The 25,577-nt window shown below is 42.9% G+C and overlaps 1 protein-coding gene across 1 annotated transcript; it reads left to right on the top strand.

Moving 5' to 3' along the window:
• Positions 1-220: 220 nt before the first annotated feature.
• clvs2 (clavesin 2) lies at positions 221-24,466 on the top strand. The gene is made up of 5 exons (XM_028953673.1): positions 221-1,321; positions 2,764-2,938; positions 13,276-13,386; positions 13,933-14,153; positions 21,032-24,466. Exons 1-5 carry the CDS (start codon positions 933-935, stop codon positions 21,123-21,125), a joined length of 990 nt encoding a protein of 329 aa, XP_028809506.1. The 5' UTR covers positions 221-932; the 3' UTR covers positions 21,126-24,466.
• The last annotated feature ends 1,111 nt before the right edge of the window (positions 24,467-25,577 follow it).

Below are 25,577 nucleotides of genomic sequence, written 5' to 3'. Positions count from 1 at the left end.
CAACAAACAAACAAACAAATATAGTCAAACACCAAAGCCCCTTTTGTTCGGCTGTGGTGTGACTGTGGGGTGTAATTGGGGTGAAGACGGGGGGAACGTTAACGTGGGGTGACGCGGCACGGAGCAGGTGTTGGGGAATGGCATGAATAGCGCGAGGAGGAGGAGGAAGAGGAGGAGGTCTCTCTCTCTTTCTCTCTCTCTCTCTCTCCTCCCCCTCCTCCGCCATGTGATGACGGACCGTGTCACCGGAGCGGTGGGGCTTTTTTTTTTCTTTCTTTCTTTCCTGAAGTCACTTTCACCACCAGCAACAAAGCACCGCGGGCGACGCACCGAGGACCGGGACGCCAGACGAGCAAACTAAATCAAATAAGACAAAACACGCACAGACACACACAGAGAGAGAGAGAGAGAGAGACCCACGGAACCCCCACGGAGGATACACCGAGACAGGATGGGAACCGCGATGCTCTCCGCTGCTGCAGGCTGCCGCAGTGGCCGGTGCAGGACCGCGTAACCACACCGCCGGTCTTCAGGTCTCCGTGGGTGTGGAACGGTCGAGTCGGTACGTTCTCTCTCTCGCTCGCTCGCTCGACCTCTCTCTCTCTCCCCCCCGTTACCGACGGCGTCGTAAATGTCGCGCCAGCGTCCCCGCGTCGTGCGCATCAGAGTCAGCCGCTCCGTGAAAATGAGGGCGGCCAGCACGTGAAGACAGGTGACGATGGGGACCGTCTGATCTCTTCTCCACCACCGCATCGGAAGGGTTCGAGCTCGCCGTCTGGTGACGCACTATCATTATTATTATTATTTCATGTACTTTCCCTTCTAGAGTCCCGTTATTACCATTCAATTTCTATATATATATATAGATATAGATATAGATATTATTGTATTTCGGGGGGTGATCGCGCCCATCCGCGGCTCCGCGAAGGACAATGACTCATTTGCAAGCGGGCCTGTCTCCAGAAACGCTGGAGAAAGCCAAGGTGGAGTTAAAGGAGAACCCGGACACTTTGCACCAGGACATCCAGGAGGTGCGGGACATGATCATCACCCGCCCGGACATCGGCTTCCTCCGGACAGACGACGCGTTCATCCTGAGGTTCCTGCGGGCGCGGAAATTCAACCACTTCGAGGCGTTCCGCCTCCTGGCCCAGTACTTCGAGTACCGGCAGCAGAACCTGGACATGTTCAAGAACTTGAAGGCCACCGACCCGGGCATCAAGCAGGCGCTGAAGGACGGCTTCCCCGGGGTCCTGTCCAACCTGGACAGATACGGCAGGAAGATCCTGGTGCTGTTCGCGTCCAACTGGGATCAGAGCAGGTAACGTTGGGTGCTGTTCTTTCAGTACCACGCCCGGCACTGGGCTTCGGTGGTCGCTCATTTTGACCCCGGCCTCACTTATCAGACACCGGGCGATATTGATCCATCGATCGCCGAGCCTTTCGGCAAAAGACTGACCGAATAGACTGACCTCCTAATTTCCGGTCGTGGAGACGCTACTACGCATGCGCACAAACGTGTCGGAATGGACATTTTTTTAATCCCCTGCTGTCCAAATTTCACTCAAAACCTTTTATTGAATTACTATTGTTTTATAAAAGGTTTTGGACAACGGGGGATAAAAAGGTCCATTCCAAAACATGCTTAGTAGCATTTTCACAACTGGAAATTGGGAAATTACGTTGGTCAATCAATGAATGAGGGAATCAACGTTTTTTTTTTTTTTTTTTGCACTAATATTGCTGTGAAATCTGGCATGTTTTGCCAAAGCACCCCCCCCCACACACACATCAATCCAACGAAATCCTGGGGTGACTGATTGATTCATTGATTGCAAAGACTATCTTGCATCTGTTGGCCATGCAGTTTCCACTGACCAGTTCTCACCCAGCAATTACTGGACCAGCTAATTAGACTGAAGAGTAAGCAGTGTGCCTTCTGAATTGGCCCTCTTCATCTCCCCCACATGCTGTGGTGCCACGTGACTAATATCAGAAGAGGTGTGGATCCATTCGTATTGTAATTGTTGAACTTGGGAAAAAAGAAAGGAAGTCAAGTTTTTGTTTGTTTTGGTGATAACGGTAGGTAAGCTAGAGTAGGAATTCCACACAATTTTTAATTCAGTGAAACACTTGCAATTGAGGCCGCGATTCTCTGCTTACAAAAACCCTAAAATACAGGCCTCCCCCCTCAGGCATGTGTCACATTCCTATCTCGGGGGTAGGAATGGGGACAATTTGAGCAGGGCGGACAACACGCGGGCCAAACCAAAGTGCAATAAATGTGCATTTATTACGGTGCGAGAACCAAACCAACCAGTCATACGTACACCAGCACAAAACCCTCAGCCAAACACCCACAAACTATATACAACACTGGGCCAGAATCAAACACACGTGCATACGAATGCCCACTCGGACAGAGGAGAGTACACATAGGAGGGAGAACCAACACTCTCTTTCTCTCTAAACCACACAACTCCACTCCAAACTCCACCGTGAGCACTAGGTCAGCGGCTCCCCGTCTCAGGCCGCCTCATATACTGGCAGCGGACGAATCACCAGACAGTGGGTGGAGCCAGCAATCAAGAGTCAGGCCTAAAAGGAAAAAACACATTTACACACATGTGGCACTAAACACTCAGGGACGTAAGCCATGAAACATGCTGAACATTCACTCTGGGTCTAATTATTGGACTTCAGTTACACTACAATACTGATGGGCAGAATTGGAATTTCAGCCGCTGCGTCGCATGTCTCCAGGTACACGTTTGTGGATATTCTGCGCGCCATCCTGCTGTCGCTGGAGGCCATGATCGAGGACCCCGAGCTACAGGTGAACGGGTTTGTGCTGATCATCGACTGGAGTAACTTCACGTTCAAGCAAGCGTCGAAACTCACCCCGAGTATGCTGCGACTCGCCATCGAGGGCCTGCAGGTAACGCTGAACCGTTGGTTATAACCCTTCACCCCATGCTGCTCGTCCCAGCAACATCTCGCCTACCTCACCAAGCTGCAATATTTATTTGACTTTTCCTGTATAGCGTTTTAGGTGATTTTAGTCCTACATGTGACAATACTGCAACTGTGATAGATAGCAAATAGGTAAATGGATATTTCACTGATTCCAATTGAAAATGTAGTAATTCACAACAGGACCTGTGAATATCCAGCTGCACATGCTGAGCTTTAACCTATTTGATCCTCTGAAGAGGTGGGCTTCACTCAGCTTTAATTACTGCTGTTGAGCACGACCATTCTATGGGCACAAGGCCTTGCCATTTCTAAGATCCTCGCAGAAGGCAGGAATGGATTTATTCTTACTGCTAGTTAAAATGTGAAGGACACAAAGCCAGCTTGGGTTTTGTAATCAGTCACTTGACTCCTTAAAGTTCCTTACAAATGCATGCATTCAGGGAGAAACACATGCTGAAAGGCACATTTGACAGAACAGGGGCTGCAACGTATACCATTCCCTTTCTTCTTTTTTTTTGCTCAAAATACATCTAAAAAAAGGTGTTCTTACTTTCAGGACATAAGCAGATTTGCATCATATAGTTTTGAAATGAGTGTTTAAAGAGAGCCGGTCAACTGTGTTTCCAGACGCTTGATGGTTCCAAAACACAAGAACTGCTGACATTATGATAAATCTGTTCTTACTGTAACATAAGGTACATTTGCACTTTTTATGAGCATGAATAAAAATTCGGTCATCTTTGCATTCATTTATAAGCAACATTCATATCATTGCCGCAAACTAACCCAAACTATCAATGGAATAGTTTTAGTTATTTGTATTAACACAGCAGTCTATGTGACCATAAATATATCTAATTGTGTTCCGCCTGAAAAAGGCACAAAGGCAGGGGTGGATGGGGAGGGGGCTGTTCGTGTCGTGATGACGAGGGGCTTCCTTGACCCTACACCAACTCAAGCAATCAGGCATCAAACGTGCTCGACCAGTTTATTAAGCATCACATGAAAGGCCCTACACTCAACTGCCGCCATTGTTAACAGATCGTTGCCGTTTTTCCAGCACTGGCCACTTGTACCTCAGCGGAGGGGACGGAGCCTTTCAGGCGGTCAACACGGCGGCCTGTTGACTGATTGGAGACTGAATATCAATGCCGGGCCCGCTCTGCATTCCTCTGCCTCTGTATAATAATAATAATTGATCGGCACTATTAGCATCAGGTCCGCAGGACGCGGCACTGCGAGGCCCGCTCCTCGCCTGCTCGGTATATGCGATGCATTGTTTACTGAGCCGTGCGACGTACAGATCCGCCAAGATGTCGAGGCGGATTCGCCCTAAGAGGTACGAGGGGCCACTTACGACCGATGGCATACGCTCGCGCTCCTTTTCCACCGTAAAAGTGTAAAGGGGCACAGAGGGCCGCAGCCGCGTGGAAGAATCGCAGTGCCTCGCCACTGCCGGATCTGAAGCGGAAGGCCCGGCGGTGGCTCCCGGACTGACAGCGAGGGGGCAAGTGTGTGTCAGAAAGTGGCATGATTTATTACACTTGTCACTTCCTTTCTTTTGTTGGTGCCACAGAATGCATGAAGCGCTGTGACGCCGGGGATAAATGGGAGTTTAGGGTCATGTGTTGCAGCCATCGGTCTGTTGTGTTGTCTCTCCTGCTAATTCAGGCACTGTAGAGCAGATATTGATCACAGCGCTGGGTCAACGCTGCTTAAGCGAATGTTTCTGGGATTCTTTTCAGTTCATTTATGTCTCAAAGAGCGACAAGGAAGAAAAGGAAGTTGTATTTTTTTGTAGTAGTTCTTATTTCCTGTTTGATCTTTACTCATTTATTTAATTCCCTACAATTTATTTAATTCCCTACAATGCTTCTTGTAATATAAAATTTTATGATCTGCCTCTGACATGGAGACACTGAAGTCAAGACATTTGTCACACCACGGCCTTAGCAGCCCCATGCCACTCGTGGCCACCACGGGAGCTGGAGACGTTGGACTTTCATTGACTTGTAGCGTCTTCAGTAGGTCCTCTTGTTTCTGTATGATTCTTGGTTCTGGTATTCTGTTCACATGAATCTGGCTCAATGTGACAACGCTGTTCAACTTCTTGAATAGATATGCATCATACACCAGCTGTATTGTGCTTTACCACAACCGTGTATCAGCTGTGAGAATTTTTCTCATATCAAGCTCGGCTCAGTTGTCAGTGGGTGAATCTGTTCCGGCTTCGGGTCAATCTACAGGTTTCCTTCAGTAGTGAAGTACTGAAAATCTGTACCTTAACTATCTAAAGCTCTTTGTCAAATGCTACAGTCATGAGGATCACATATACCACCCAATGTGTGGTATATGTTGCCATTTAGGGCAAAAACCAAGCATGGTTTCAGACCATCTGGCGTTCAGAGGTTAAATTAATTCTCAGGCTGCGATGTGATTTACTGACCCGCCACTTTAAGCTACGGATGAAATTTTAGACCGCCTCATATGCTTGCATTATGCTAGGTGACAAGGCTTCCATTAGCACCATGGTGGCCTCCCCCCACCCCCCCTCATTTGCTTTCTCCCTGCTTGTTCAGCTGTTTTCTAGGGACGTCCTGATTTTTTTTCTCCTTGACCCCTTGGTGCCAAATCTGCTGCTTAATAAAAGACCTTTTGCTTGGTCCTCATGAAATGCTGAATGCACCTTGAATCTGATTATTATCCCACTCCACAAAATATCATCAGATTGTGTAATTTTAAACTATGCCTTCAAGGGAAATCCCGTGAAGAGAGATTATTCAAGGCTAATTTACTGCTTCATGTTTGTAATTTATGATCGCATCAGTTTTCCACTCTATGTATGTCATTAAATTATTATTAAATATAAGGTCAAATTTCAATTTAGGAAAGTTTTGTCAAGAAAAATGACATATTATTGTATCTTAGTGTGTATCATATATGCATACTGATATTTAAGAATACTTAAAAATGTACATTGACACTCCTATTATTCCTAATATAAATGCTTTAAAAAGGTTGCTGTTATTTTGCATAATATGGTCAGTTCAGAATATAGGTCAGTTTTCAGGTTATTGTATATGAAAATTATTATATTTTAGTTAAGTAGAAGTAGCCCAAAGGCTTTTCCTCTGAATCCAGGCTTTGTTATGTCAGGCCTCTGTAGTCTCCGCTGTGTCTTGGACGTGCCTTTTGTCTCTCTTTCTGTGGAGAAATAACCCACGCCTGTCAGCCAATCACGGAGCACCAGTCCTCCCCATGCCACCCCATACTGAGTTTCCCTGGCAACCTGTCCAACCGCCATGCTATGCACCCTCCAGATGGGCTGTGTTCACACTGAGAAACACACTCCTGTCAGTCACACACACACACACACGCAAACATGCCGTTTCCTGAGTGTTTTTATACACAAAGCACAGAGATAATGTAGTTTTGCGGCCTCTCTCTGTGTGTGTGTGTGTGTGTGTGTGTGCGGGGGATGGGGCACTATAATATTTTCAACAGGAGAGGATGTGCTTTGCAAAGAATTGCTCATAGGAACGTTCTCCTCGCCACATTTTCAGTTCATTTCTCAACACCGTATTCCTTTCTGCTCTTAAATTATGTAACATCTCCGCTAATTCACATCATGGCCGAGATGTCATCAGCTCAGAGTTTTAATGATACATGGACGAGGCGTTTCCCTTCAACCGGCTCGTCTCGGCAAAAAATGTAATAACGGCAAATTCTCATCACTATTAATAAGTGAAGATTTAATATCGACGGAATAATTATGGCAAGAACGGGGTGCGCGCACCGCATTTGCACACGTCCCGTCCAGACGGGGCGAGATGAGACGAGAGCCATCTCGTGTGCACTTCGTTAGTGGCTGCTGCCGGTTGCTGTTGCCGCGGCGGTAAATTGAAATACAGCATGGTGCTTTCTTTTTCAAGGAGCTGTGAGTTATTGTTCAGCATTAATGGTGTTTTAGTTCCGAGCGATTACGTAGCTCGCGTTCTGCGTTCTCGCGTGTTGTCATGCTACATGGGCACGCCATTAATCTTTTGGCCCATTACTTGGGATTAGCGTGGCCGTACTTTGTCCTTGGGTGCGCTGTATTGATTGGATGCTCTTAGCCTGATCTGGGCTTTTGCAGGGCAGAGTCTCCACAATCGTTCAAATGTAGGCACATGCGCATACGAGACCACTTATATTTCTATGGCAGCCATTTCGTATAAATTTAATCCAATATGACATATAATCAAATTTCAACACCTTCTTCAGCATGATGAGCTGAATCTGAATCTGAAGCCGAATCGCACCATACAAGGAAAGGTTTGACAACCATCGCTGTGGACTGTACTACAGTGTTATTATTCTAGTCTTTTTACACTGATGTTTCTGATCTATTTTATTTTTTTCACCAGTTTCAACTTAGATGAGAATTAAAATGATCATTCTAATGTTATGATTCAGTAGTGTGTTGAGGAAAATTAATAACGGGCACAAATCCGTCCACATAAGTGACAAAGAAAATGTTGTCCATAGCTGTGTACGAATCCAGACAAATAAATGTCTGGTGCTTTTCATAAATCACTTGTAAATCCAGTTGAAAAAGTTCGATGAGGGGCCGAGGCCACGCGATCCCAGAATAGCTCTCTGAGCCCCGACCGGTCCATTGATTGTGTGAGCTATTAAATGTTCCATCTAGAGGGATGAATGTGCGATATCAGTGATAGCATGTGGCCTTAAAAGCTCTTTGATTAAACAAATGCATCAAGCCATTTCCCCATTGGGCTCTCCTTGCTCAACCTGACGGTCTTCTCCCGTAGGCTCCTTCCCGGGAATATTCATGGGAATATATGTCTTGGGTGGAGTTTGTCCTTTTGTTGTCAGAGCATTTTGTTTTCAAGGGCAAAAGGGTATTTCCTGCACTCGTAGCTGAGCCTGCAGTTTTTGTGTCCACTGTATGCAAATAAAAAGTGACCCTGAGAACTGAAAAGAGAGGGTCAGGGAAGAGGTCAGGTGCTCAGGCGAGGCAAAAAACGCTACGGTGCTCAGGCGAGGTAAAAATGGCCCCAGTCACACCCTCCGGCTAAACCTCGGGATGACTGTCTCCTGTCCTGGGAACAAACGTCAGGGCCCATACAGCTTCCTGCAACCTGTCAGCGCTTATTCTGATGTTTCATTATTTTTACCCGCTGTGCACCGTCGCTAGTTTCCTGCCGGTAACCGTTTGTGTCTGTGCTACAGCCGTGCTGCACGGTACACCAAGTTTCCCCTCACCAAAAAAATAAAAATAATAAAAGCTGACAGAGTGGGTTTTGAGATTATATTCTTATTTTTTTTATGCCCAGTCTCACTTTTCTTGGGAACAGGAGCAAAGAGCTTTCTGTCCTGCAGGGGGACATCGGCAGTAGACTCATGCAGTCTCATGACCTGACAGGACATGATCCTGACATTATCTGACAATCTCCGAGAACTTTTATTACCTGGAAATAATGACCATGCTGGTCTGTTCGCATGGCATCATGCGCTTATACTATTCAAAGTCACAATTTGGCAGTATTTCTATAATAATAGTAATATGCTGCCACATAATTGTTTGATTTACTATTAATGAAGTGAAGTGATTGTCACATGTGATACACAGCAGCACAGCACTCAGTGCACACAGTGAAATTTGTCCTCTGCATTTAACCCATCACCCGGAGTGAGCAATGGGCAGCCATGACAAGCGCCCGGGGAGCAGTGTGTGGGGACGGTGCTTTGCTCAGTGGCACCTCAGTGGCACCTTGGCGGCTCGGGATTCGAACCGGCAACCTTCTGATTACGGGGCCGCTTCCTTAACCGCTAGGTCACCACTGCCATGTCTTAATGTCCTAATGTATGTACTTGTTTGACATACAGTAAGTGTCATCCACATTCCAACGAAGCACAGTAGTCACATCATGATCATGAGACAGGAACAACTTAATCATGTTGTTGTGAATGGTACTGATAAGACAAAAAGTGGTGCTGCAGCAGATACCTGAATTGCCCAAAAGGTGCCAAAATAATAAATCAAAAGCACACAAATGTGCTTTAACTTATGTGAATATTGACTGTAATAGACTTTATAGTTAAATCAGCCCAACCTGATAATGTTATATCAGGAGATGATTTGGCATCTCTGAAGAGTGTTTCTTTGTGGGTATATGCCGAGACTAAGCATTTAACTTATAGTCATTAAAATTCAAATGCAATTAATAATTTAAAAAATAAACTTGATTGTTACAACTATCCACACTTTTACCCAAATACAAACACAAATCATTTTCCTACCTCAGCACATGCATGTACCAATACAAAAAGTGGGGCCTTTGTGCATCCATACATAGAATATTAAAAAAATTATATTACATTATGACATTATGCTAAGACTTTCATGGCCAGTTGAGAGGAAATGTGTTATATTTCGTTTTTTTAAAAGCCTTTTTACTGCCTTGAACCAATCTGGACTTCGACCAATGTGTTTTGGAGGCTATGTACTGAAGAGCCTGACAGAAACTTAGATGCGCATCAGCGGGCGCTATAAAACATGGGAAAACAAGCTCTTAGGGGTTTTAACACAATTGGGGTCCATTGCATTAGTGCTGTCACTTGAGGGGCTCTGGAATAATTTTTAATTTGTGGATGCAAATATGCTCTTTGCATCAACAAATGAAAAGACCACTTCATATGTCTATGGGATGTCTGCATTTCGATTTTTTATATAGCCTTTCCGTGTGCTTCATTTGTTTAATTATATATCCAGTATTATGAGCTGAATTTTTGCGGAACAATAATATACATAATGCATTAGGGAGTGTTCACTAAAATTTGTGAACACTAATTTGCTAGTTATCAGGGAAATAGAGGAACCCTCAACCCACCCAGCCCTTGTTGAATACGAGATTTAAGTAAAATTTTGAACGAAGCCAATGTTGCTGACTGACATCTCCCACACACCTTTATTTCTTCATTCTGGACGTTGTAAACCATGTCCTGTCAATGTTATCTCTGTTATAGAGACAACATAAAGAGGCCATGAGCACTTAATTCAGGAGTCTCTGATGGGTGAACCATGACAGACGTGCTACACCTTTCATAACGTCTCCAAAACATCCCCCTACAAGCTGCAGACTGGGCATCACTGGTCTGGACTGAACCTTCCCATTTCTTCATGTTCTGATGGTTTGAACCCTTCTTAAGTTAATAATGGGTTTGAACTTCTTTAGCTGTAACTCTTACATTTAAAAAATAAAAACGTGTTTTTATTGAGAATCCTATTTCAAACAGGATGCATCATTTAAATTTTGAAAAATGAGCGAAAAGGAAAATGTGCTTTTTTTTTTTTTTTTACAGAGCTGTAAATAAATAAATAAATAACTGCAATAGGAGAAGTTATTACCACATGCAGACTCCCACCTGTTTACTTTCAACAGCATAGTTTTATGCCATCTAGCTGTGCACACACACACACACACACACACACACACACACACACACACACAGATGTAATTCTCACCCAAACCTAAGGAAATCATGTGATCTAACTGAGTTTACTGGGAACCGGTGGCCGACAGGTCCACCTGAATCCCCCCCTCCCCAACCCAGGGAGGGTTTTCTGGCGCCCGTGCCCATGCCCTCGCTCCTGCACCGCCGTCAGCTGTCTCTGTGTCAGATCTGGTGCCAGCACTACAGCCTGTGAGAGCCCTGCTTGGCGCCAGCTGCTGGACTGGCACCCTCACGACTACCCGCCCTCGGCATGGTGATGCCAAGCGTGGCAAACTCACGAGCGAGGCTCAGAGCAACAACAAATACTGGGAATGTACAGTTTTGTTTTTTTTTCTACACTACGATCAGTAGTAACAGGTACAGTTCCCCTAGATCAACTCAGGGCTAAGAGTCTTAATCAGGGTCACAATGGCATAATTGGGGTGACCTTGTGACCTACAGTGATTACTGAAACCGAACATAGTAGGGACTGTATTTGGGGTGATTAAAGCCCATTGAGACATACTGCTTGTGATTTTGGGCTATACGAAAATAAGTGGTTGTTGTTGATGATCCAGTGGTTGAGGTGAACCTCTGATGCTTCTGAAAAAGGTGTTGACTTGCTAGGTCAACAGCACTTTTTACTGTATTTTTCATACCCATGATACATCATGGGTTTCATGGCAGGGCCGTCAGCAACCAGTGCCGTTCTGGGAAGTGGAGATGATGGAGCAGCTGCTCTTCCAAACCAGACAGTTATGTAGAATGTGAGGATGCTTGCAGAGATAATCGCATCGTTCGGGGGCTTCAAAAGGTCACAAGCTGAGCGAGAGACACAAAAACTCATTTCTGTGTTTAGTCTAATGACAGTATGCAGCACTAACATTACAAACAAGTCCTTCTACTGCTGTCACATTGAAATGTTGAAAAGTAATGTTGATTTTGTCAAAATGGTAATGATGTACTCACTCACTCACTCACTCACTCACTCAGTAAGCATGCATTTGGACGCCAGGAGTTGACCAGAGAACCAGGAAGAAACCCACATCATCATGCGGAGAGAATGTAAACTCCACACAGACAAGGTCTGATTCAGGATTCGAATGCACAACCGTAGACTTCCCGTGGCCTGTACTGTAATGTAAGCTTAATGTGTTAACCAGTGATAAAATAAAGGTTTTCACAACTGTGGGTGATCAAGGAATTATGAACATAATTTTAAACATCAGAGGTAATGCATATGTAGTTTACTGTTTACATTTACGGCATTTACCAGACGCCCTTATCTAGAGCGACTTACAGTCAGTAGTTACAGGGACAGTCCCCCCCTGGAGCAACTCAGGGTTAAGTGTCTTACTCAGGGACACAATGATAGTAAGTGGTTCATAGGCGAGTGTGTTACCCCAGTAGGCTACTACCACCCTAAAAATTGCATGTACATAGTCCAACAAGCTTTTGCTGAAACCGGGGATTGAACCAGGGACCTTTCGATCTTCAGTCTAACGCTCTCCCAACTGCTCTCATGTTCCCTTTTGTATGATAATTTCTCAGGCCAAAAATGAACAGGTCATATTGTTGAGATCTTTGTAAAAATATTTCAGCATTGTTGAACTTAGTGGCCGTAAAAAAGCTATTCTCTTGTTCCGCTGTGCAGTTCAAAGGAACTCATCATAGGCAAGAGTTTCTCCAAATTGCCTAGTGCACAAGCCAATAAACACACGAACATCAAGCCAACACTGTGCATTGCTGTGAGTATGGATCTTGTGTCCATGTGGGACACTTAAGCAGGCAGTTCTGAATAGCTGGCTATCCCCCGCACAGCGTTTAAGTTAAAAAGGCAGGCAGGAATTACTTCTGTCTGTACTTCAAATCAGACGTACCATTAACAAGAGCAAAGGCGCTGGTGACGGCGCATTACAGCGAGCGGCACTGATGCTGAAGGGTTTTTTTTTTATCTTGAAGGGTGGCGAGGTGAAGCACGCACACTGACCAGCTACCACCCTACCGTCTGAGCCTCCGACGCCGCTTCACAGCCACACACACCCTGTTATTAGGTCAGGCATTTACGTAAAAGGCAGCCTGGGGAATTAGTACGGGCACTTGCGATGTGTCGCTCACCTGAGCACAATGCATTCGCAAGAAAGTTTCACAAGTCTGCTGGCCTTGGAAAAAAAGACTCTGTTTTCTCCAGGTTTTGTGGTGTGAAGGTGAATCCTGTGCAGTGTAGATGAAGTGTGAAAGAAAATTATTTAAAAGATTACTGTTGCTTATTTCTCTGTAGACACGTGCACACAAATGCACACAAATGCACCCTGTATGAAAGTGAAAAAGCCAAAGTGAAGTTATTGTCATTGTGAAAACACTGCAGCACAGCACACGGTGACACAGTGTCCTCTGCTTTTAACCATCACCCTTGGTGAGTAGTGGGCAGCCATGACAGGCGCCCATGGAGCAGTGTGTGGGGACGGTGATTTGCTCAGTGCCACACCTTTGCGGCTCGGGATTTATATACAAATCTTGACAGTGAAGATGTAATCATGCTTAATTTGTATTGTATATGATATCTAGTAATTAATGAAAAAAATTATGATGAGGTGAGGGTCCACATTAAAAAAGGTCCACTTGTTATATAACTATTGGTTCCTTTTTACCTCACGTTTTCCTTTTTTAAGGTGATTTATAAAGTTTTTTCTTCAATAAAAAATTATACTATAATCTGATAGGCCATATATGCACCTACTAATTAGCCTCTGTGTAGTAAAGCAAACCAGATCCAAAATCCAATGTTTTTTTCACCCACAGGACAGCTTCCCAGCCCGGTTTGGGGGTATCCATTTTGTTAACCAGCCATGGTATATCCATGCACTCTACACTGTCATCCGACCATTCCTGAAGGACAAAACAAGAAAAAGGGTGAGAGAAAACGTGTATATTCATCATTAAATAACACATTACTTCATTTTTATCTTACAAAAGGTTTCAGCAATCACACAGAATTAAATAGGAGGGTCCACAGCAATGATTCCCAAACCTGTCCTTCTTTAACAAGGTTTGGTTCAGCTGATCTCAACATCTTCAAAAGATATGCATGGGCATTTGACGTTTTAGAATTAATCATTATTATTCATCTAAGCCCCCTGTAAATCCTATAGGAGGGATTCATGTATTTTGCAGCTCATTTTACTTCAGTATAAATTAGTGTTTGCTGCTGTCACCATGATTATCTTTTAAGTTCATAGTTATTGATATTTGCTTTTGTGAATACTGCAATGAGTGATATTGCTATGAAATGTCCTAACTGTGGATATTTGACCCTGAGGAATGACTCAGCTGCTATTGAGCAGTGAGCTTAGTCATTTCTGCAGCAGTACATTGAGTGCTAACAGTAATACTGTCCTTTTTCCCAACTCTAGATAAACAGAAAGTGATTTCTAACCAATCTCTGCAAATCTTCTGCAGATTTTTATGCATGGAAACAATCTGAACAGCCTACATCAGCTGATTGTCCCAGAGATCCTGCCTTCAGAGTTGGGAGGAATGATGCCCCCATACGACATGGGCACCTGGGCCAGAACCCTGCTGGACCACGCCTACGATGAGGAGACAGACTACTGCCCAGAGTCCTATACGCTTTCTGTCAAGGACCTGGAGAAGGATCTGTCCCCCATGGCCATGAAAAGGTCTGTTCTGATCTTGACCTCAGACCCTCACCCCACTGAATCCATATCCCCCACATTTCTCCCTGTATTCAGATGTTGCAAACAAATTATTCAAGTATATTGGCTCCAAATAGCATTATACAAAACAAATCTTCACAGACATGCCTCAAACTGTCAGGTTATCAAATACAGTCACACTGATTTGTCTATGTAACTAGAAGACAAAAATGAGAGAAGGACAAATATAAGCAGACAGAGACTTTTGACTTGGTCCAGATATGGATAAGGAAACATTTGTATTCTATCAGTAGCATTTCAGCAAAACTATAAATGTCCAATTTAATGCTTTACATGTTTGCAAAATTAATCAAATTGCTTCCGTCCTTGGGCAGTATGATAAATGGATCGAGGACAGTTAGGCTGAGATGCCTGCAGTGCATAAAAAACATCATCAATAAACTTAATCATTCTGCGATGTGGCGTGGAGCCGTTAGTATTGATAAAAAATTGCTTTTGTGAAATTGAAACTTTTCGGTGACGTGGTGACTGTTTGTTTGTCTTATTGAGTTTGTGACCCTGAAGCTCGTCCATTTCAGTCATGCATGAGAATTGGAGCCAAAAATTTATCAGCCCTGCAAGAAAGAAAACAAGAAAAATAATAATTCATTTACATTTTTTTCTAGGCACTTTCTAACAAAAAATGCTTAATTTACAAACAATAGTGCATTAAAAAACACAGTGCACTGTAAAAAAGAACTGTTTTGTGAAGGATTAAACAACTATTGTAGGTATTTTTAAAAATCATTTGAGATACAGGATTTTTGTAAAAGCATATATTAAGGTACCTTTTTTTTCCACAATCTTCAAATTTGTTGAGATGCACAGGTATATTATACTACAACATTAACAATTAACAATGCATTATTCCTACATTAACCAAAGCATCATTATCATTCAGTATCATTCAGACAATTACCCAGTAGCAGAGTGGCGTTTTGGTACAGTGGTTGGCAACAAGGAGGCCTGGGTTTGAAACCTGGTCGTGTAAGTTCTTTTTTTCATTGTATTAACTCATTCATTGATGACCTCATAATAAACGTGAATCCTATTTCCCATAATGCAAATACAACAAATAATACAAGATGTTTAATCAACTCAGGCCAATCCAGGAGCTCATTGTCTCAGTACTTGTCTCCAGGGCCTGGTGTCTCGGCTTATTGGGTCATGAAATCAGCATTAGGCGGCGGAGATGACAGCCAACAGCAGCCCGTGTCTGGGCAGATGTGGCAGCTTTTCACCTTTGGGAGCATGAGCAGATGAACAACTCCACGTCACACGCTGACTCAACCTGTGCCACAGTCCATTCTGCTATAAAAGCCTTCATGACATTCTTTTGTGTGGTCCTTTCAAACTGGGACAGATGTAAAATATTTCTTTTTTTTATTTAGCCTAGAATCACAAGTAGTATGTTTCAATGGACTTTGTCAGGCCCTACTGTTGATATCCCCCATACTTTGACCCTTTGTGCACACAGGGTAGAGTTAGAGTGCAAAAGGTGTCAGAGCAGGATTTGATGATTTGTTCGAGAAAACAGTCCAATATGTGTAAGAGTAAGGCTTGTATAAAATAGTGCAACTTTGTGAATTGGAGAAAGGATCCAGGTTTGAAAGTACTGGCCAGTGCAGGTTCCAGGTAGACCAGTGTCGTGGTCCACAGTGTATTTTGGTGATAATGGCACATCCGAAGATCCCTCTAGCTTTAGCAGTTGCTGTGTCGGTGGCTGTGGTGGACTTCTGGTACGCTTCATTCTGGTACATCTCGGCAGCAAGATCTAGAGTTGCAGTTTAAAGAGACAGTTTAGGTGAGAAGATCATCATTGTGTCTGCTGAAGGACCATGTAACAATGTTTCATGTACAATTTAACATGAGGTAGTCCACTGTACAGTTCTCAATTTTATATAATTTTTTTTTCTTCTTTGCATCTGGTTGAGTTGTGTGTCATCTGCAAAAGAGTAGAAGTTGACATTATGCTTGTGAATTACCAAGTGGTAACATATATTGAGAGAACAATATAGGTCCTGGAATGGAGCTGTGGGGTACCCCTTATTTGATAAATGTTTTTAGAGAACATTCACCATTGATATTCACAAAAGTGTATCAACCAATTGGATATGAGATAAACCCCTGAAGAGCACAGCCCTTTGATTCCCACAATAGTTTATAACCTGTTTAGTACAATAACACTTACAGGGTTTTATCAGACGCCATTATCCAGTATGCCGAACAATCAGTAGTTACAGGAACAACTCATTGAGCAACTCATAATTAAGTATTTGCTCAGGGACACAATGTTAGTAAGTCGTATTTGAACCTGTAACCCACTAGGCTACTACTAGCTTGGATATATTGCCCAAAAATTGCATAAAAAATGCTGTTTTTAACCAGGAAATTACTAAGATTTTTTTTCTATGATTTTACCAATAAATCATACATTTGAGATTAAGCGGTAAAATGACATTTAACCCATATCTATGTCAGCTTTTATTATTATTATAGTATTTATAATTGTTTAAGCTAGGCAGGGGCAATTAATTAGATCCAGTAACGATTTCCATGTAGAGGCAACAGTTTCCCATGTATACTACCTAGTACGCATGTCGAGTTAGTCAGTGTAGCTGAGTGTCAACGTACGAGTTCGGGGACGCATTTGCAAGCATGCTTGGAGCGAGGGGACAAGTTGTCGTACAGGGAGAGGACACTGGACAAGCTGGGGAGGAGAAAGATGCGCTTGGCCGGTGAGAAAGATGCAGTAGGTGAGTTGGAACGGGAGTGTAGCCGTGGACGCGCCGCAGAACAGCGGGGAGGGAACTCTGGCTCCGTGGGGGTAGGAGAAGGAGGCAACAGGAAGAAGGCAGGACGGGAGGACGTCTGGGTAACATGGGAGATCTTCTTAGCAAAAAGGGCAGGCAAACTCAAGATCAATGGCAGGCGAAGGTGGTCACAAGGCAGAATCCGTCAGGCGATCGTCGAAACAAAAGGGGCAGGCAAAGCTCGAGGTCAGGGACAGGCAAAGGTCGCGGTTACAAGTTCTAATGGCTAAAGAAGGCTAGCGTCTCTGGGAATAAATGAGCGGGCAGCGTCTCCCCGGTGTCACCTGGGCTTTATACTTGGCGCTGCCCGTTCTCACTTCCGCTTCCGGGTCGCTGTCTCCCCGGCTGGTCTGGCGCTCTCTGGTGGGCTGGAGGTCGCTCCAGCGGGGTGATCAGACTAAAGCTTTCCAGATTGCCATGTGTGTACTCTGTAGCATCAAACATATGGATTCCACTTCTGTTTGGCCCTGGTTTTCAGATTAGTTGCATCCTGTCACTGAAGTCCTCAGAGTTAAAAGCAGGTTGGATTTGGGGTGAAATTTTTGGCATGGCTCCTAGTTATTCTAGATATTGTGTTGAAGAGGAGTCTGCTGTTATTCTTGCTGCTGTCAATTAGTCTTGAGAGATATTCTGTTTTGCCGAACTCCATTGCTTTCCGGCATTGACGTAGGTTCTCATTGCGGGTTCCATTTTGTTTTTCCGCCATTTTCACTCCATCCTCCGGGTGGTAAGCTTGGATATGGATATTTCATTTTAACAGGGAGCTTGGCACAGGTCCTGCGAAGAGTCTAATCAGATTTCTCAATTATGTGGTCCAGCTACGAATGAGTTGGTGAGATGGCATCTTACTTTCTGTACTAAGATAAAGATGGTGAGATGGTAAGATGGTGTGATTGTTTGGCCTACTTTCATATAGGGTGTCAAAGTAACAGTGTAATAGCATTTTATTGCACATGATCAGTAAATAATACGAAAATACTAGTCACACTAGCCAGACACATTTTGAAAGAAATACACCCGCTTTTATCTTAAACGCTTTTGTGATTTCTTAACTTTAAAATATCTTTAACGATTTGCTTTTGAGCCAACAAGGATTTATCTTCTTTGTCTTCATGACTAGAAATCATTCATTATTTGTCTCTTTTCCTCCCTTCTGTCCATGCCTCCACCAACAGAACAAAAGGCCATTTTTGCTCTCTGAAAATGTGTAAGACAAGCATTTTGTCTTTCTTTGAAAGGAAGGGTGATGAGTGAGAGACATTCTCAGAAAACCAGACAAGAATGCGACACGATCCATGTGCCCCTTATGACTAATTTTGATGGCAAGATTAGCTCAATTTGACATTGTCTATGCTGAAAAGGTCACACCACATCAGCATTATTATGTCTAGCCTCTTGTGCTCGCTGATTAACCTTTCTGGCGGTTGCCAGTCCTGCGGAACCTTCCAACTGTTTTTTTTAAATATAATTGTCAGAATTTGATTGATTTCTGTCATTCCCCAATGCCACTTGACACTAGAATTGTGTCAAAATGGGGTCATTGTTCTCTGTGCACCCTTGGTTTTGTTATATTGTGTTTTTTAAAAGAATGTGTAGTTCTTGTCCTTTGTTAATTAAGTTTACCTGTCCCCTGTGGCAGTTCTAAAATGGTCTGTGCCGGATCCAAAATATGATTTGCTGAGTCTCTTTCAAAGCTTCAGGTTTTTATCTGTAATGATGTTTGAAATTCGGAATGCTTTTGGAATGACTCCAGATCACAGTCCAGCTTTGCTCATAAAAAGTATGGTAATCATACCACACACACACATTGTAGTCATTGTGAAAAGTCAATACTCTTCACACAGCTACATCTGGCTTTATTGGCTTGACGTAAAACTTCATTTTTGACCCAGTTCTGAATTTGGACATTTTGCCCTTTTTTGACCACATTTTATGGGCTGTGTGCTTCTGCCTGCTTGACGTTGTACTTTTGCAGAAGTGCATTCTGTGTGCTATGGCTGAGCTCCCCCAATAGCAGTTTGACATATTGCTGTAATTATTTTGACATGTCTGGTAGGATGTTGGTATACTTGGTGCCAGTAGCGCGGCTACCAACAAACTAATGCCAATCACGCACTAGAGAATGTTTTTTCAGTCTCACATAGTAGATTCGGTGTTTGCGAGTCTGCAAGTGACTTTCTTCACCATTCTTCAGGTACAAATTGTTGAACTGTGGAGTGGAAAAGGCCAGTGTTCCCATGTTGCTACTGGTTATTAGTAGAGAGAAGAACTCACCAAGTGGTTGTTGATATGTCCACTTCAGTGCATGCATGAACAATGACCAAAAACGAATGAACCTGGTAACGACAGATTGATTTAATGCCATGTGCATTAGTTGTGATCAATATAACGTGGTCCTACTGTCACAGAGATGTCTGAGTCTTGCAATGTTCTGATACAGAAATTTAGGATAACCATCTCGCAATATTCATACTGGCCAGCCAATAAACATGCAACACAAAATAATGTGAGGCCGGGAAATATCGTGTGGCGGGGAAAGAAAAGGATGCATTCACATGTGCCCTTACAAAGACATGAAAACTGGAAACATGGGGAAAAAGACGAATGACAGAATGAGGATAGGACACAGCAAGGATACATTTGAGGCATTTCATACGCAGATGAAAACTAAATCAGGGTAATAATCAGACAGCACAAGACAAGGCAAACATGAAACTCCAGCCATGATGATGCAACCAGAGCGTGACAAAAAGACACCGTGTAAAAGCAAAATGGTTTTGAAAGGCAGGCAGTGATGAAGCTCACATCCTCCTCCTCCACTGCCTCTGCTTTGAATTTTTCTCAGCACGCATTCCAGAGAGCCAATTGCCTTGCTCTGTTTATGCATAATTTCGATATTAAGAAATATTGCATTTACTTGCATTAGCTTTCTGCATACTATCATAATGTCTACACCTTCCTACACCACATACCTGATGTGCCCTCATTCATTAGCATAATGGTCTCCTGACCATCTTAGCTCAAAATGACCAGTATAATGGCAGACCTCTAAAAATACAAATTCTCAATTTATCAATTTCGTTCATTCAGAAGTTTCTGTGAGGTGGCAACATCAATTTATTGACTTATTATTGATTTAATCATTTGACTGATATAAGGCCAACACAACAGACTGAGAAATTAACCCTTCGTTGATGGGCTCTGTTGGAACTGGGGTATGAGACCGGGGTTGGGTGGCCCTGCTGATTTTGTGTGGTTGCTGTCGTGGAGATGCAGTGCCACGTGAATGGATGATGCTCAGGAGACAGAGCTGTCCCAGATTCTGCCTGATGAATGATCGCTTGAGCTTCCCCAAAGCAGCTTACTCTTCTGCCCACAAAATAAATCAAAAATGGGTCAACGACATGTCCGAGAGTGCCGTTTTTTTTTCTTTCTCCATATAAATGACCCTCTCTGGCTCCAGAGAGGCAGCGGTGTTTTGCTCATCATGTGAAAGTAGGGCTTGGTAAAGTCTGCTTTCCTGGTCGCTGTCTGTATGAGAATGTATTTTGCATGAGTACAGCTGTGTGTGTGTGTGTGTGTGTGTGTTCACAAAGAACATGCAGCTCGCTGTCATTTTAACTTTGTGCACAAGCAGCTTTGTTTCCTTGGTGAAAAACTGAGCTGGCTTACCAGGCAAATTTGATAATCTGCCATAGACCCCGGCCATTTAAAGGTGAGGGGATGTGCCATTCCAACTGTTAATTATTCAGAGGGCTGTTTTGGGTGAGACATTTCTCAATTATTCATGGTAAAATGGACCACAAACATGCGTTTGTGCTTTGCGCTTCATGCTTTTTGTGAGATCATCAAAATAGGGACCTGTGTGGTGGGTGGACGACTTGTTTAAAAAAAAAAAAAAGAAAGACTCAATATCTAACCACCCCCACTCTGATCTCACACACGCGCACAGAAGTAAGGCAGTCAAATCCTGATGGCCTGTTGCCAAGCAAGGTCCCGTCTGACGCACCCATGTTTTATTCATGACAGGTCCCAGTCGGTGGTGGAGCCCGGAGTGCTCAAACGGCCCGAGAAGCTGAAGAGCGAAGAGGAGAACATGCAGCCGCTGCTGTCCCTGGACTAGCGACCTTCAGCCCTGAGGAGACCATGAGACGTAACCCCGACCAACCCAGCCCTGACCAACGCTGCCCCCACCAAATAAATCAGCAGCGAGAGGCTGCCTCCTTTTCCCAACCACAAATATATAAAATTATAAATATATACGTAGATTTAACGTAACACGGGAAGGACGCCAGAACAAGACACGATGTGTAAAAAAAAAAGGAGATTCTCATGGGAAATGAAAAAGAACTGAAAAGGAAGAACAACAAAAAAAAAAAAAAACAGGCAGAGAGAGTGAAGTAGCTGCCGCCATTTTGAGTGATAATAATTTATAATTTATTTATTTTCAAAGCGCTAATGGAGCCGATCCATACATCATTGTCAAGTGCCAATTCTGAAGTGTATATACACTACAGACCTAATGCTAGGATATGGACATAATAGTGACAAGAACGTAAAGACTGCTGTTAATACCTACCTGTATGTGCTTCTCGTGAAATATTTTGTGAAAAATGGTTTTAAAAAAGTTATTGTATGCTGAATTGGGAGATTCTGCTTTAAAAATTAGACGTGGAGTCCTAAAGGATTTTTTTTTTTTTTTTTTTTGGTAAATGGTCCAAATTGACAAGCTCAGCTCAGGATCAGAACTGATTATGTCATCCTCACGACAAAGAAAATGTGGAAATACTGTTCAGGTCATCAAAGAGCTGGTTTCAGCAAATACCCCTTTACAGCATTGTGAATATGGCGCTTCACGCTCATCCTTATAAGTATTTATTACCGTTCATTGTCTTTGGGCATGAATCTTGGCGTTAGAATTCTGTCATGGTTCCGAGTTCGGTTGGCGCAAAATAGCCGGAATTCAACACGCCTGCCTGTAAAAGTGTCCGATGTGCTTATTTCCAGCTATTACGGCGTTATTATATTTCAGAATTCAGTCAGCGCTGGTGCAGTGCCGTGGTGGGCAGAAATCTTCCAGCGATGCCAGCGTTTTTAGAATGATTTAGCTCAGTTTTCAGGTTCTCGGGCCCTGGAAGCCTGCAGAGTCGACATATTGTCAGAAGAGTTATTTATTATTTATTATTACTTGTCCCTCCTAATATTAGCATGAGGATATTGTCCAGCAGTAAACTGAGGCATTGCCTAATAGGAATGAATGTAACCACAGGCTTTTTTTAATCCTTAGATTTTTTTTTTTTAATTTAAAACTCAATTTAAATAAAATAAACAAGAAAAAATACATCAGAGGAGGAAAATGTATTCATGATTGTAAAATAATCTGGGCCAAAACCTTTTAATCCTTTTTTTCCCCTTATTTTTAGTTTGATTGTTGTTAAATGCCACAAAATAAAAAAATAAAAAATTGCTCAAAGCACGTTACCGATAGGACAGGGCCACTTACATAATCACATGACCACAAGGCGGTGTCGAGTGCGTGCGCCTACCATGCCCACTCGTACGTCTCCATAAATAAGGACCCAGAACAGTAGGTAGGAAAATAATATTTCACGTCCTGAAGGTTTGTCTCTGTGTTCTGTACAGTCCTATCTGCTGAGAGGAGGAACCGGACGCGACGAGCTGATTAAATGCTGCAATACCAAGCATGTGGGATGTTACTTGATACTGAAAATGAAATGTACACAGATACAGATCTTATTTTTCTCATGTCTTATTTTATGATTGTGAACAAAGAAGTATGTATTCTTATTTCAAAAGGAGAGGAGCTTTCGATCGGGGCGGGAGCTACGTTGACATGCTTTTACTGTGGACATGGCGCCGCTTTGTTCCCCCTTCCTCCGCTTCCTTTCTTAATGTCAGTGACGCTCGAGGCCGTTCTCAGCGTTTGGGCTTTTGATTCCCTGACACAGCAATGCCTGTTATGTCACAACCGCTGCCTCCGTGGCCCACACTGTGAACTAGGCCAGACAGTCGGACGAGCAGGAACACAGGGCAGGACATGTCACTCAGAGAGACATAAGCTGCTGGGACGCTCTCCTGTTATTTCTTTCTTTCTTTCTCCCCTCTCTATGTTTCCTTCCTTTCGTTTTCTTCCTTACAGCAGTGCTGTAATGTGGCCCCAGGCATTAACTAGATTGTAATATGAACATCGAAATCTGCTTTTTGAAATGTTGACCGAGGCTGTCAAGGCTGAACCAAGAGAGTATTCTGAACATGCTTTCCCAGAACGGCGCTTTTATTCGTTATTGCCATGTTGAATGTTGGTTTGTGTTATTGTTGCCATTTAGCATTTAGAGACGTCTCACATGTTCTCCTGATGTACCACAACACGACAGAGAGAATGACAATTATCGAAGACTTTATATTTCATTCGAAACGTGGTATGGGCAAATACTCCATTCTGATGGGCAAACACTCCAGTTCTAGTGTTTCATAAAAAAGCAACATAACATTAGAACTTGTTGCATTAATATATATTTGAATTGATATGTAGTTACAGGTGTGCGATTTTGAAGTATTTTATATTCGGTTTTAGAACCGCACGGAGAGGGTTACAGTGGCAACATTGATTTAATAGCACGTGAATTGGCAGCTACCAGCCAATCAGAATGGAGTACTAATCCACACTATGTAATATTCTAAAATCATTTAATTCTCAGGTAGTCAAACACTGGCTGACCAAATACCAAGACAGGGGTGTGAATTCATTTGCATGGTGGTGTAGCGGCCAATGAGGGCGCAAATTTTCCATGAATTTGCTTGGATGTCTCATGTTAGAGATCAGTGTTGTTGCCATTCTTTTCTCTCTTTGGATACCCTCATCAGCGCAAACCCTCCTGTGTAAGATTTTGTGCTATGTAAAGGCGCATGCTGTTCACAGGCAAAGCCACCCACTCGAAATTTAAGGTAAAAATGTTTTTTGTTGTTACAGACTGACTGCATAAAATGTGTTCTGACCACTCAGAACAGCTTTATATCATAAAAGTTGGAGCTCCGTGATACTACATCAATAGGAATTAACGCTCCCAACAGCAAGCGGCTCCTTTTTTCAGTATTGACTCTCCCGTTGGTTTATTTTAATGAGCTGTTCCGCTCTCATGTGGTTCCTCCTCTTGCTGCAAGAACAACAACGCAATTTTGCACCAGTGTTTTTTTTTTTTTCTTCCATATTTTTTCATCTGTATTTATAGGAATTTAAGTATTAACGAGGCCCACGATAAAGGCAAGAGCAAACCACCACCTTACAGAACAAGCCGAGAAATGGATGTGATATGTGTACATGTCTATACAGCACTGCTGAATCAAATGATGTAACTTTAAACTTATTAAAAAGGCAAAAAAAAACAAACAAACACAAAAAACAAAACCACCACCAATAAATATTGAGACACTTAGTTTGAAATAGCTTTTCTGCCTTGTGTGTGTGATTCTTGATTCTTGTCAGTCCCAGGCAAAATTTGAATTGAACGTCATACAACATTTCTTTGGATTATGTTAATTGTGAGGAGCATGTTAAGCACGTTGCAGGTGAATAATTTTTTTTATTTTATTTGAAGTGCAGATCGCTGCCGAGGGGGAAACACTGGCAAGTAGAAAATAGGGCTCTCACAAGTCCTTGAGTGCCGGGTGACGGCACTGACGTGCGCATTGATGAGTTAATAGGTTGGAGAGCACAGAAACTGCAGCGGAAGGCCTGGTGGTGTTAGCAGGGTAATGAAACATAAGTCCTGGCCACCATGCCCATTCACACTGATTCCGGAATCGCCAACACACACGGTGCACTGCTGAGAGACTAGTACATTCCAGACTAGTGTTTCCAGCCTTCTTTATTATTCATGAAGTGTAATGCTAATGTAACATTTTACATGACTCTTCATTTACAGGCATGAATGTACTATGCATTGTACATCATACATGTAAGGGGCGGGGTGGAGTGTATGCTAAAAGATAATTTAACATACTGTTGGTGATTCTTACCTTGTTTCTTTTTTATTAATTAATAAAAAAAACACAATAATTTCCATTAATGAAAGTAACCACAGGCAATGTAACCACAGGCATTTTCATCCTTTGATTTTTTTTTTATTAAAAATCTATTAAATAAATAAATAAGATATCAAGAAAAAAATACATCATAGTAGGAAATTGTATTAATGTGGCCGGCTTGCTAGTGTAAGATAAGGCATCCTCAGGCATTGCATTAATGGATAAAACAAGAAAGAATCACTTGCAAGTGACCGGTATCTTGAAGAAGGCTAGCTAACTACCCTAGAACAATTTTATTTATACAAACCCTGAGGTCATCTTTGACCTTACTCTACTGAAGTCCCACGCTTGGCACTTAATGGCAGATTGTTAATAGTGACCCTCTCAACCCAATAGTGGCGTGTAAGCTCACTGGCTATGGTCCTCAGAAGAGCAAAATACGAGATACAAGAATACAAGATATACGAAAATGTTAGCAGTTATTAGACGGCTATGTCAACTAACCTTCTTGTCTCAAGACTTCTTTCTC

Source organism: Denticeps clupeoides, chromosome 14 (genome assembly GCF_900700375.1).
Source record: "Denticeps clupeoides chromosome 14, fDenClu1.1, whole genome shotgun sequence".
NCBI lineage: Eukaryota > Metazoa > Chordata > Actinopteri > Clupeiformes > Denticipitidae > Denticeps > Denticeps clupeoides.
This window is presented reverse-complemented; position numbering and strand designations above follow the sequence as displayed.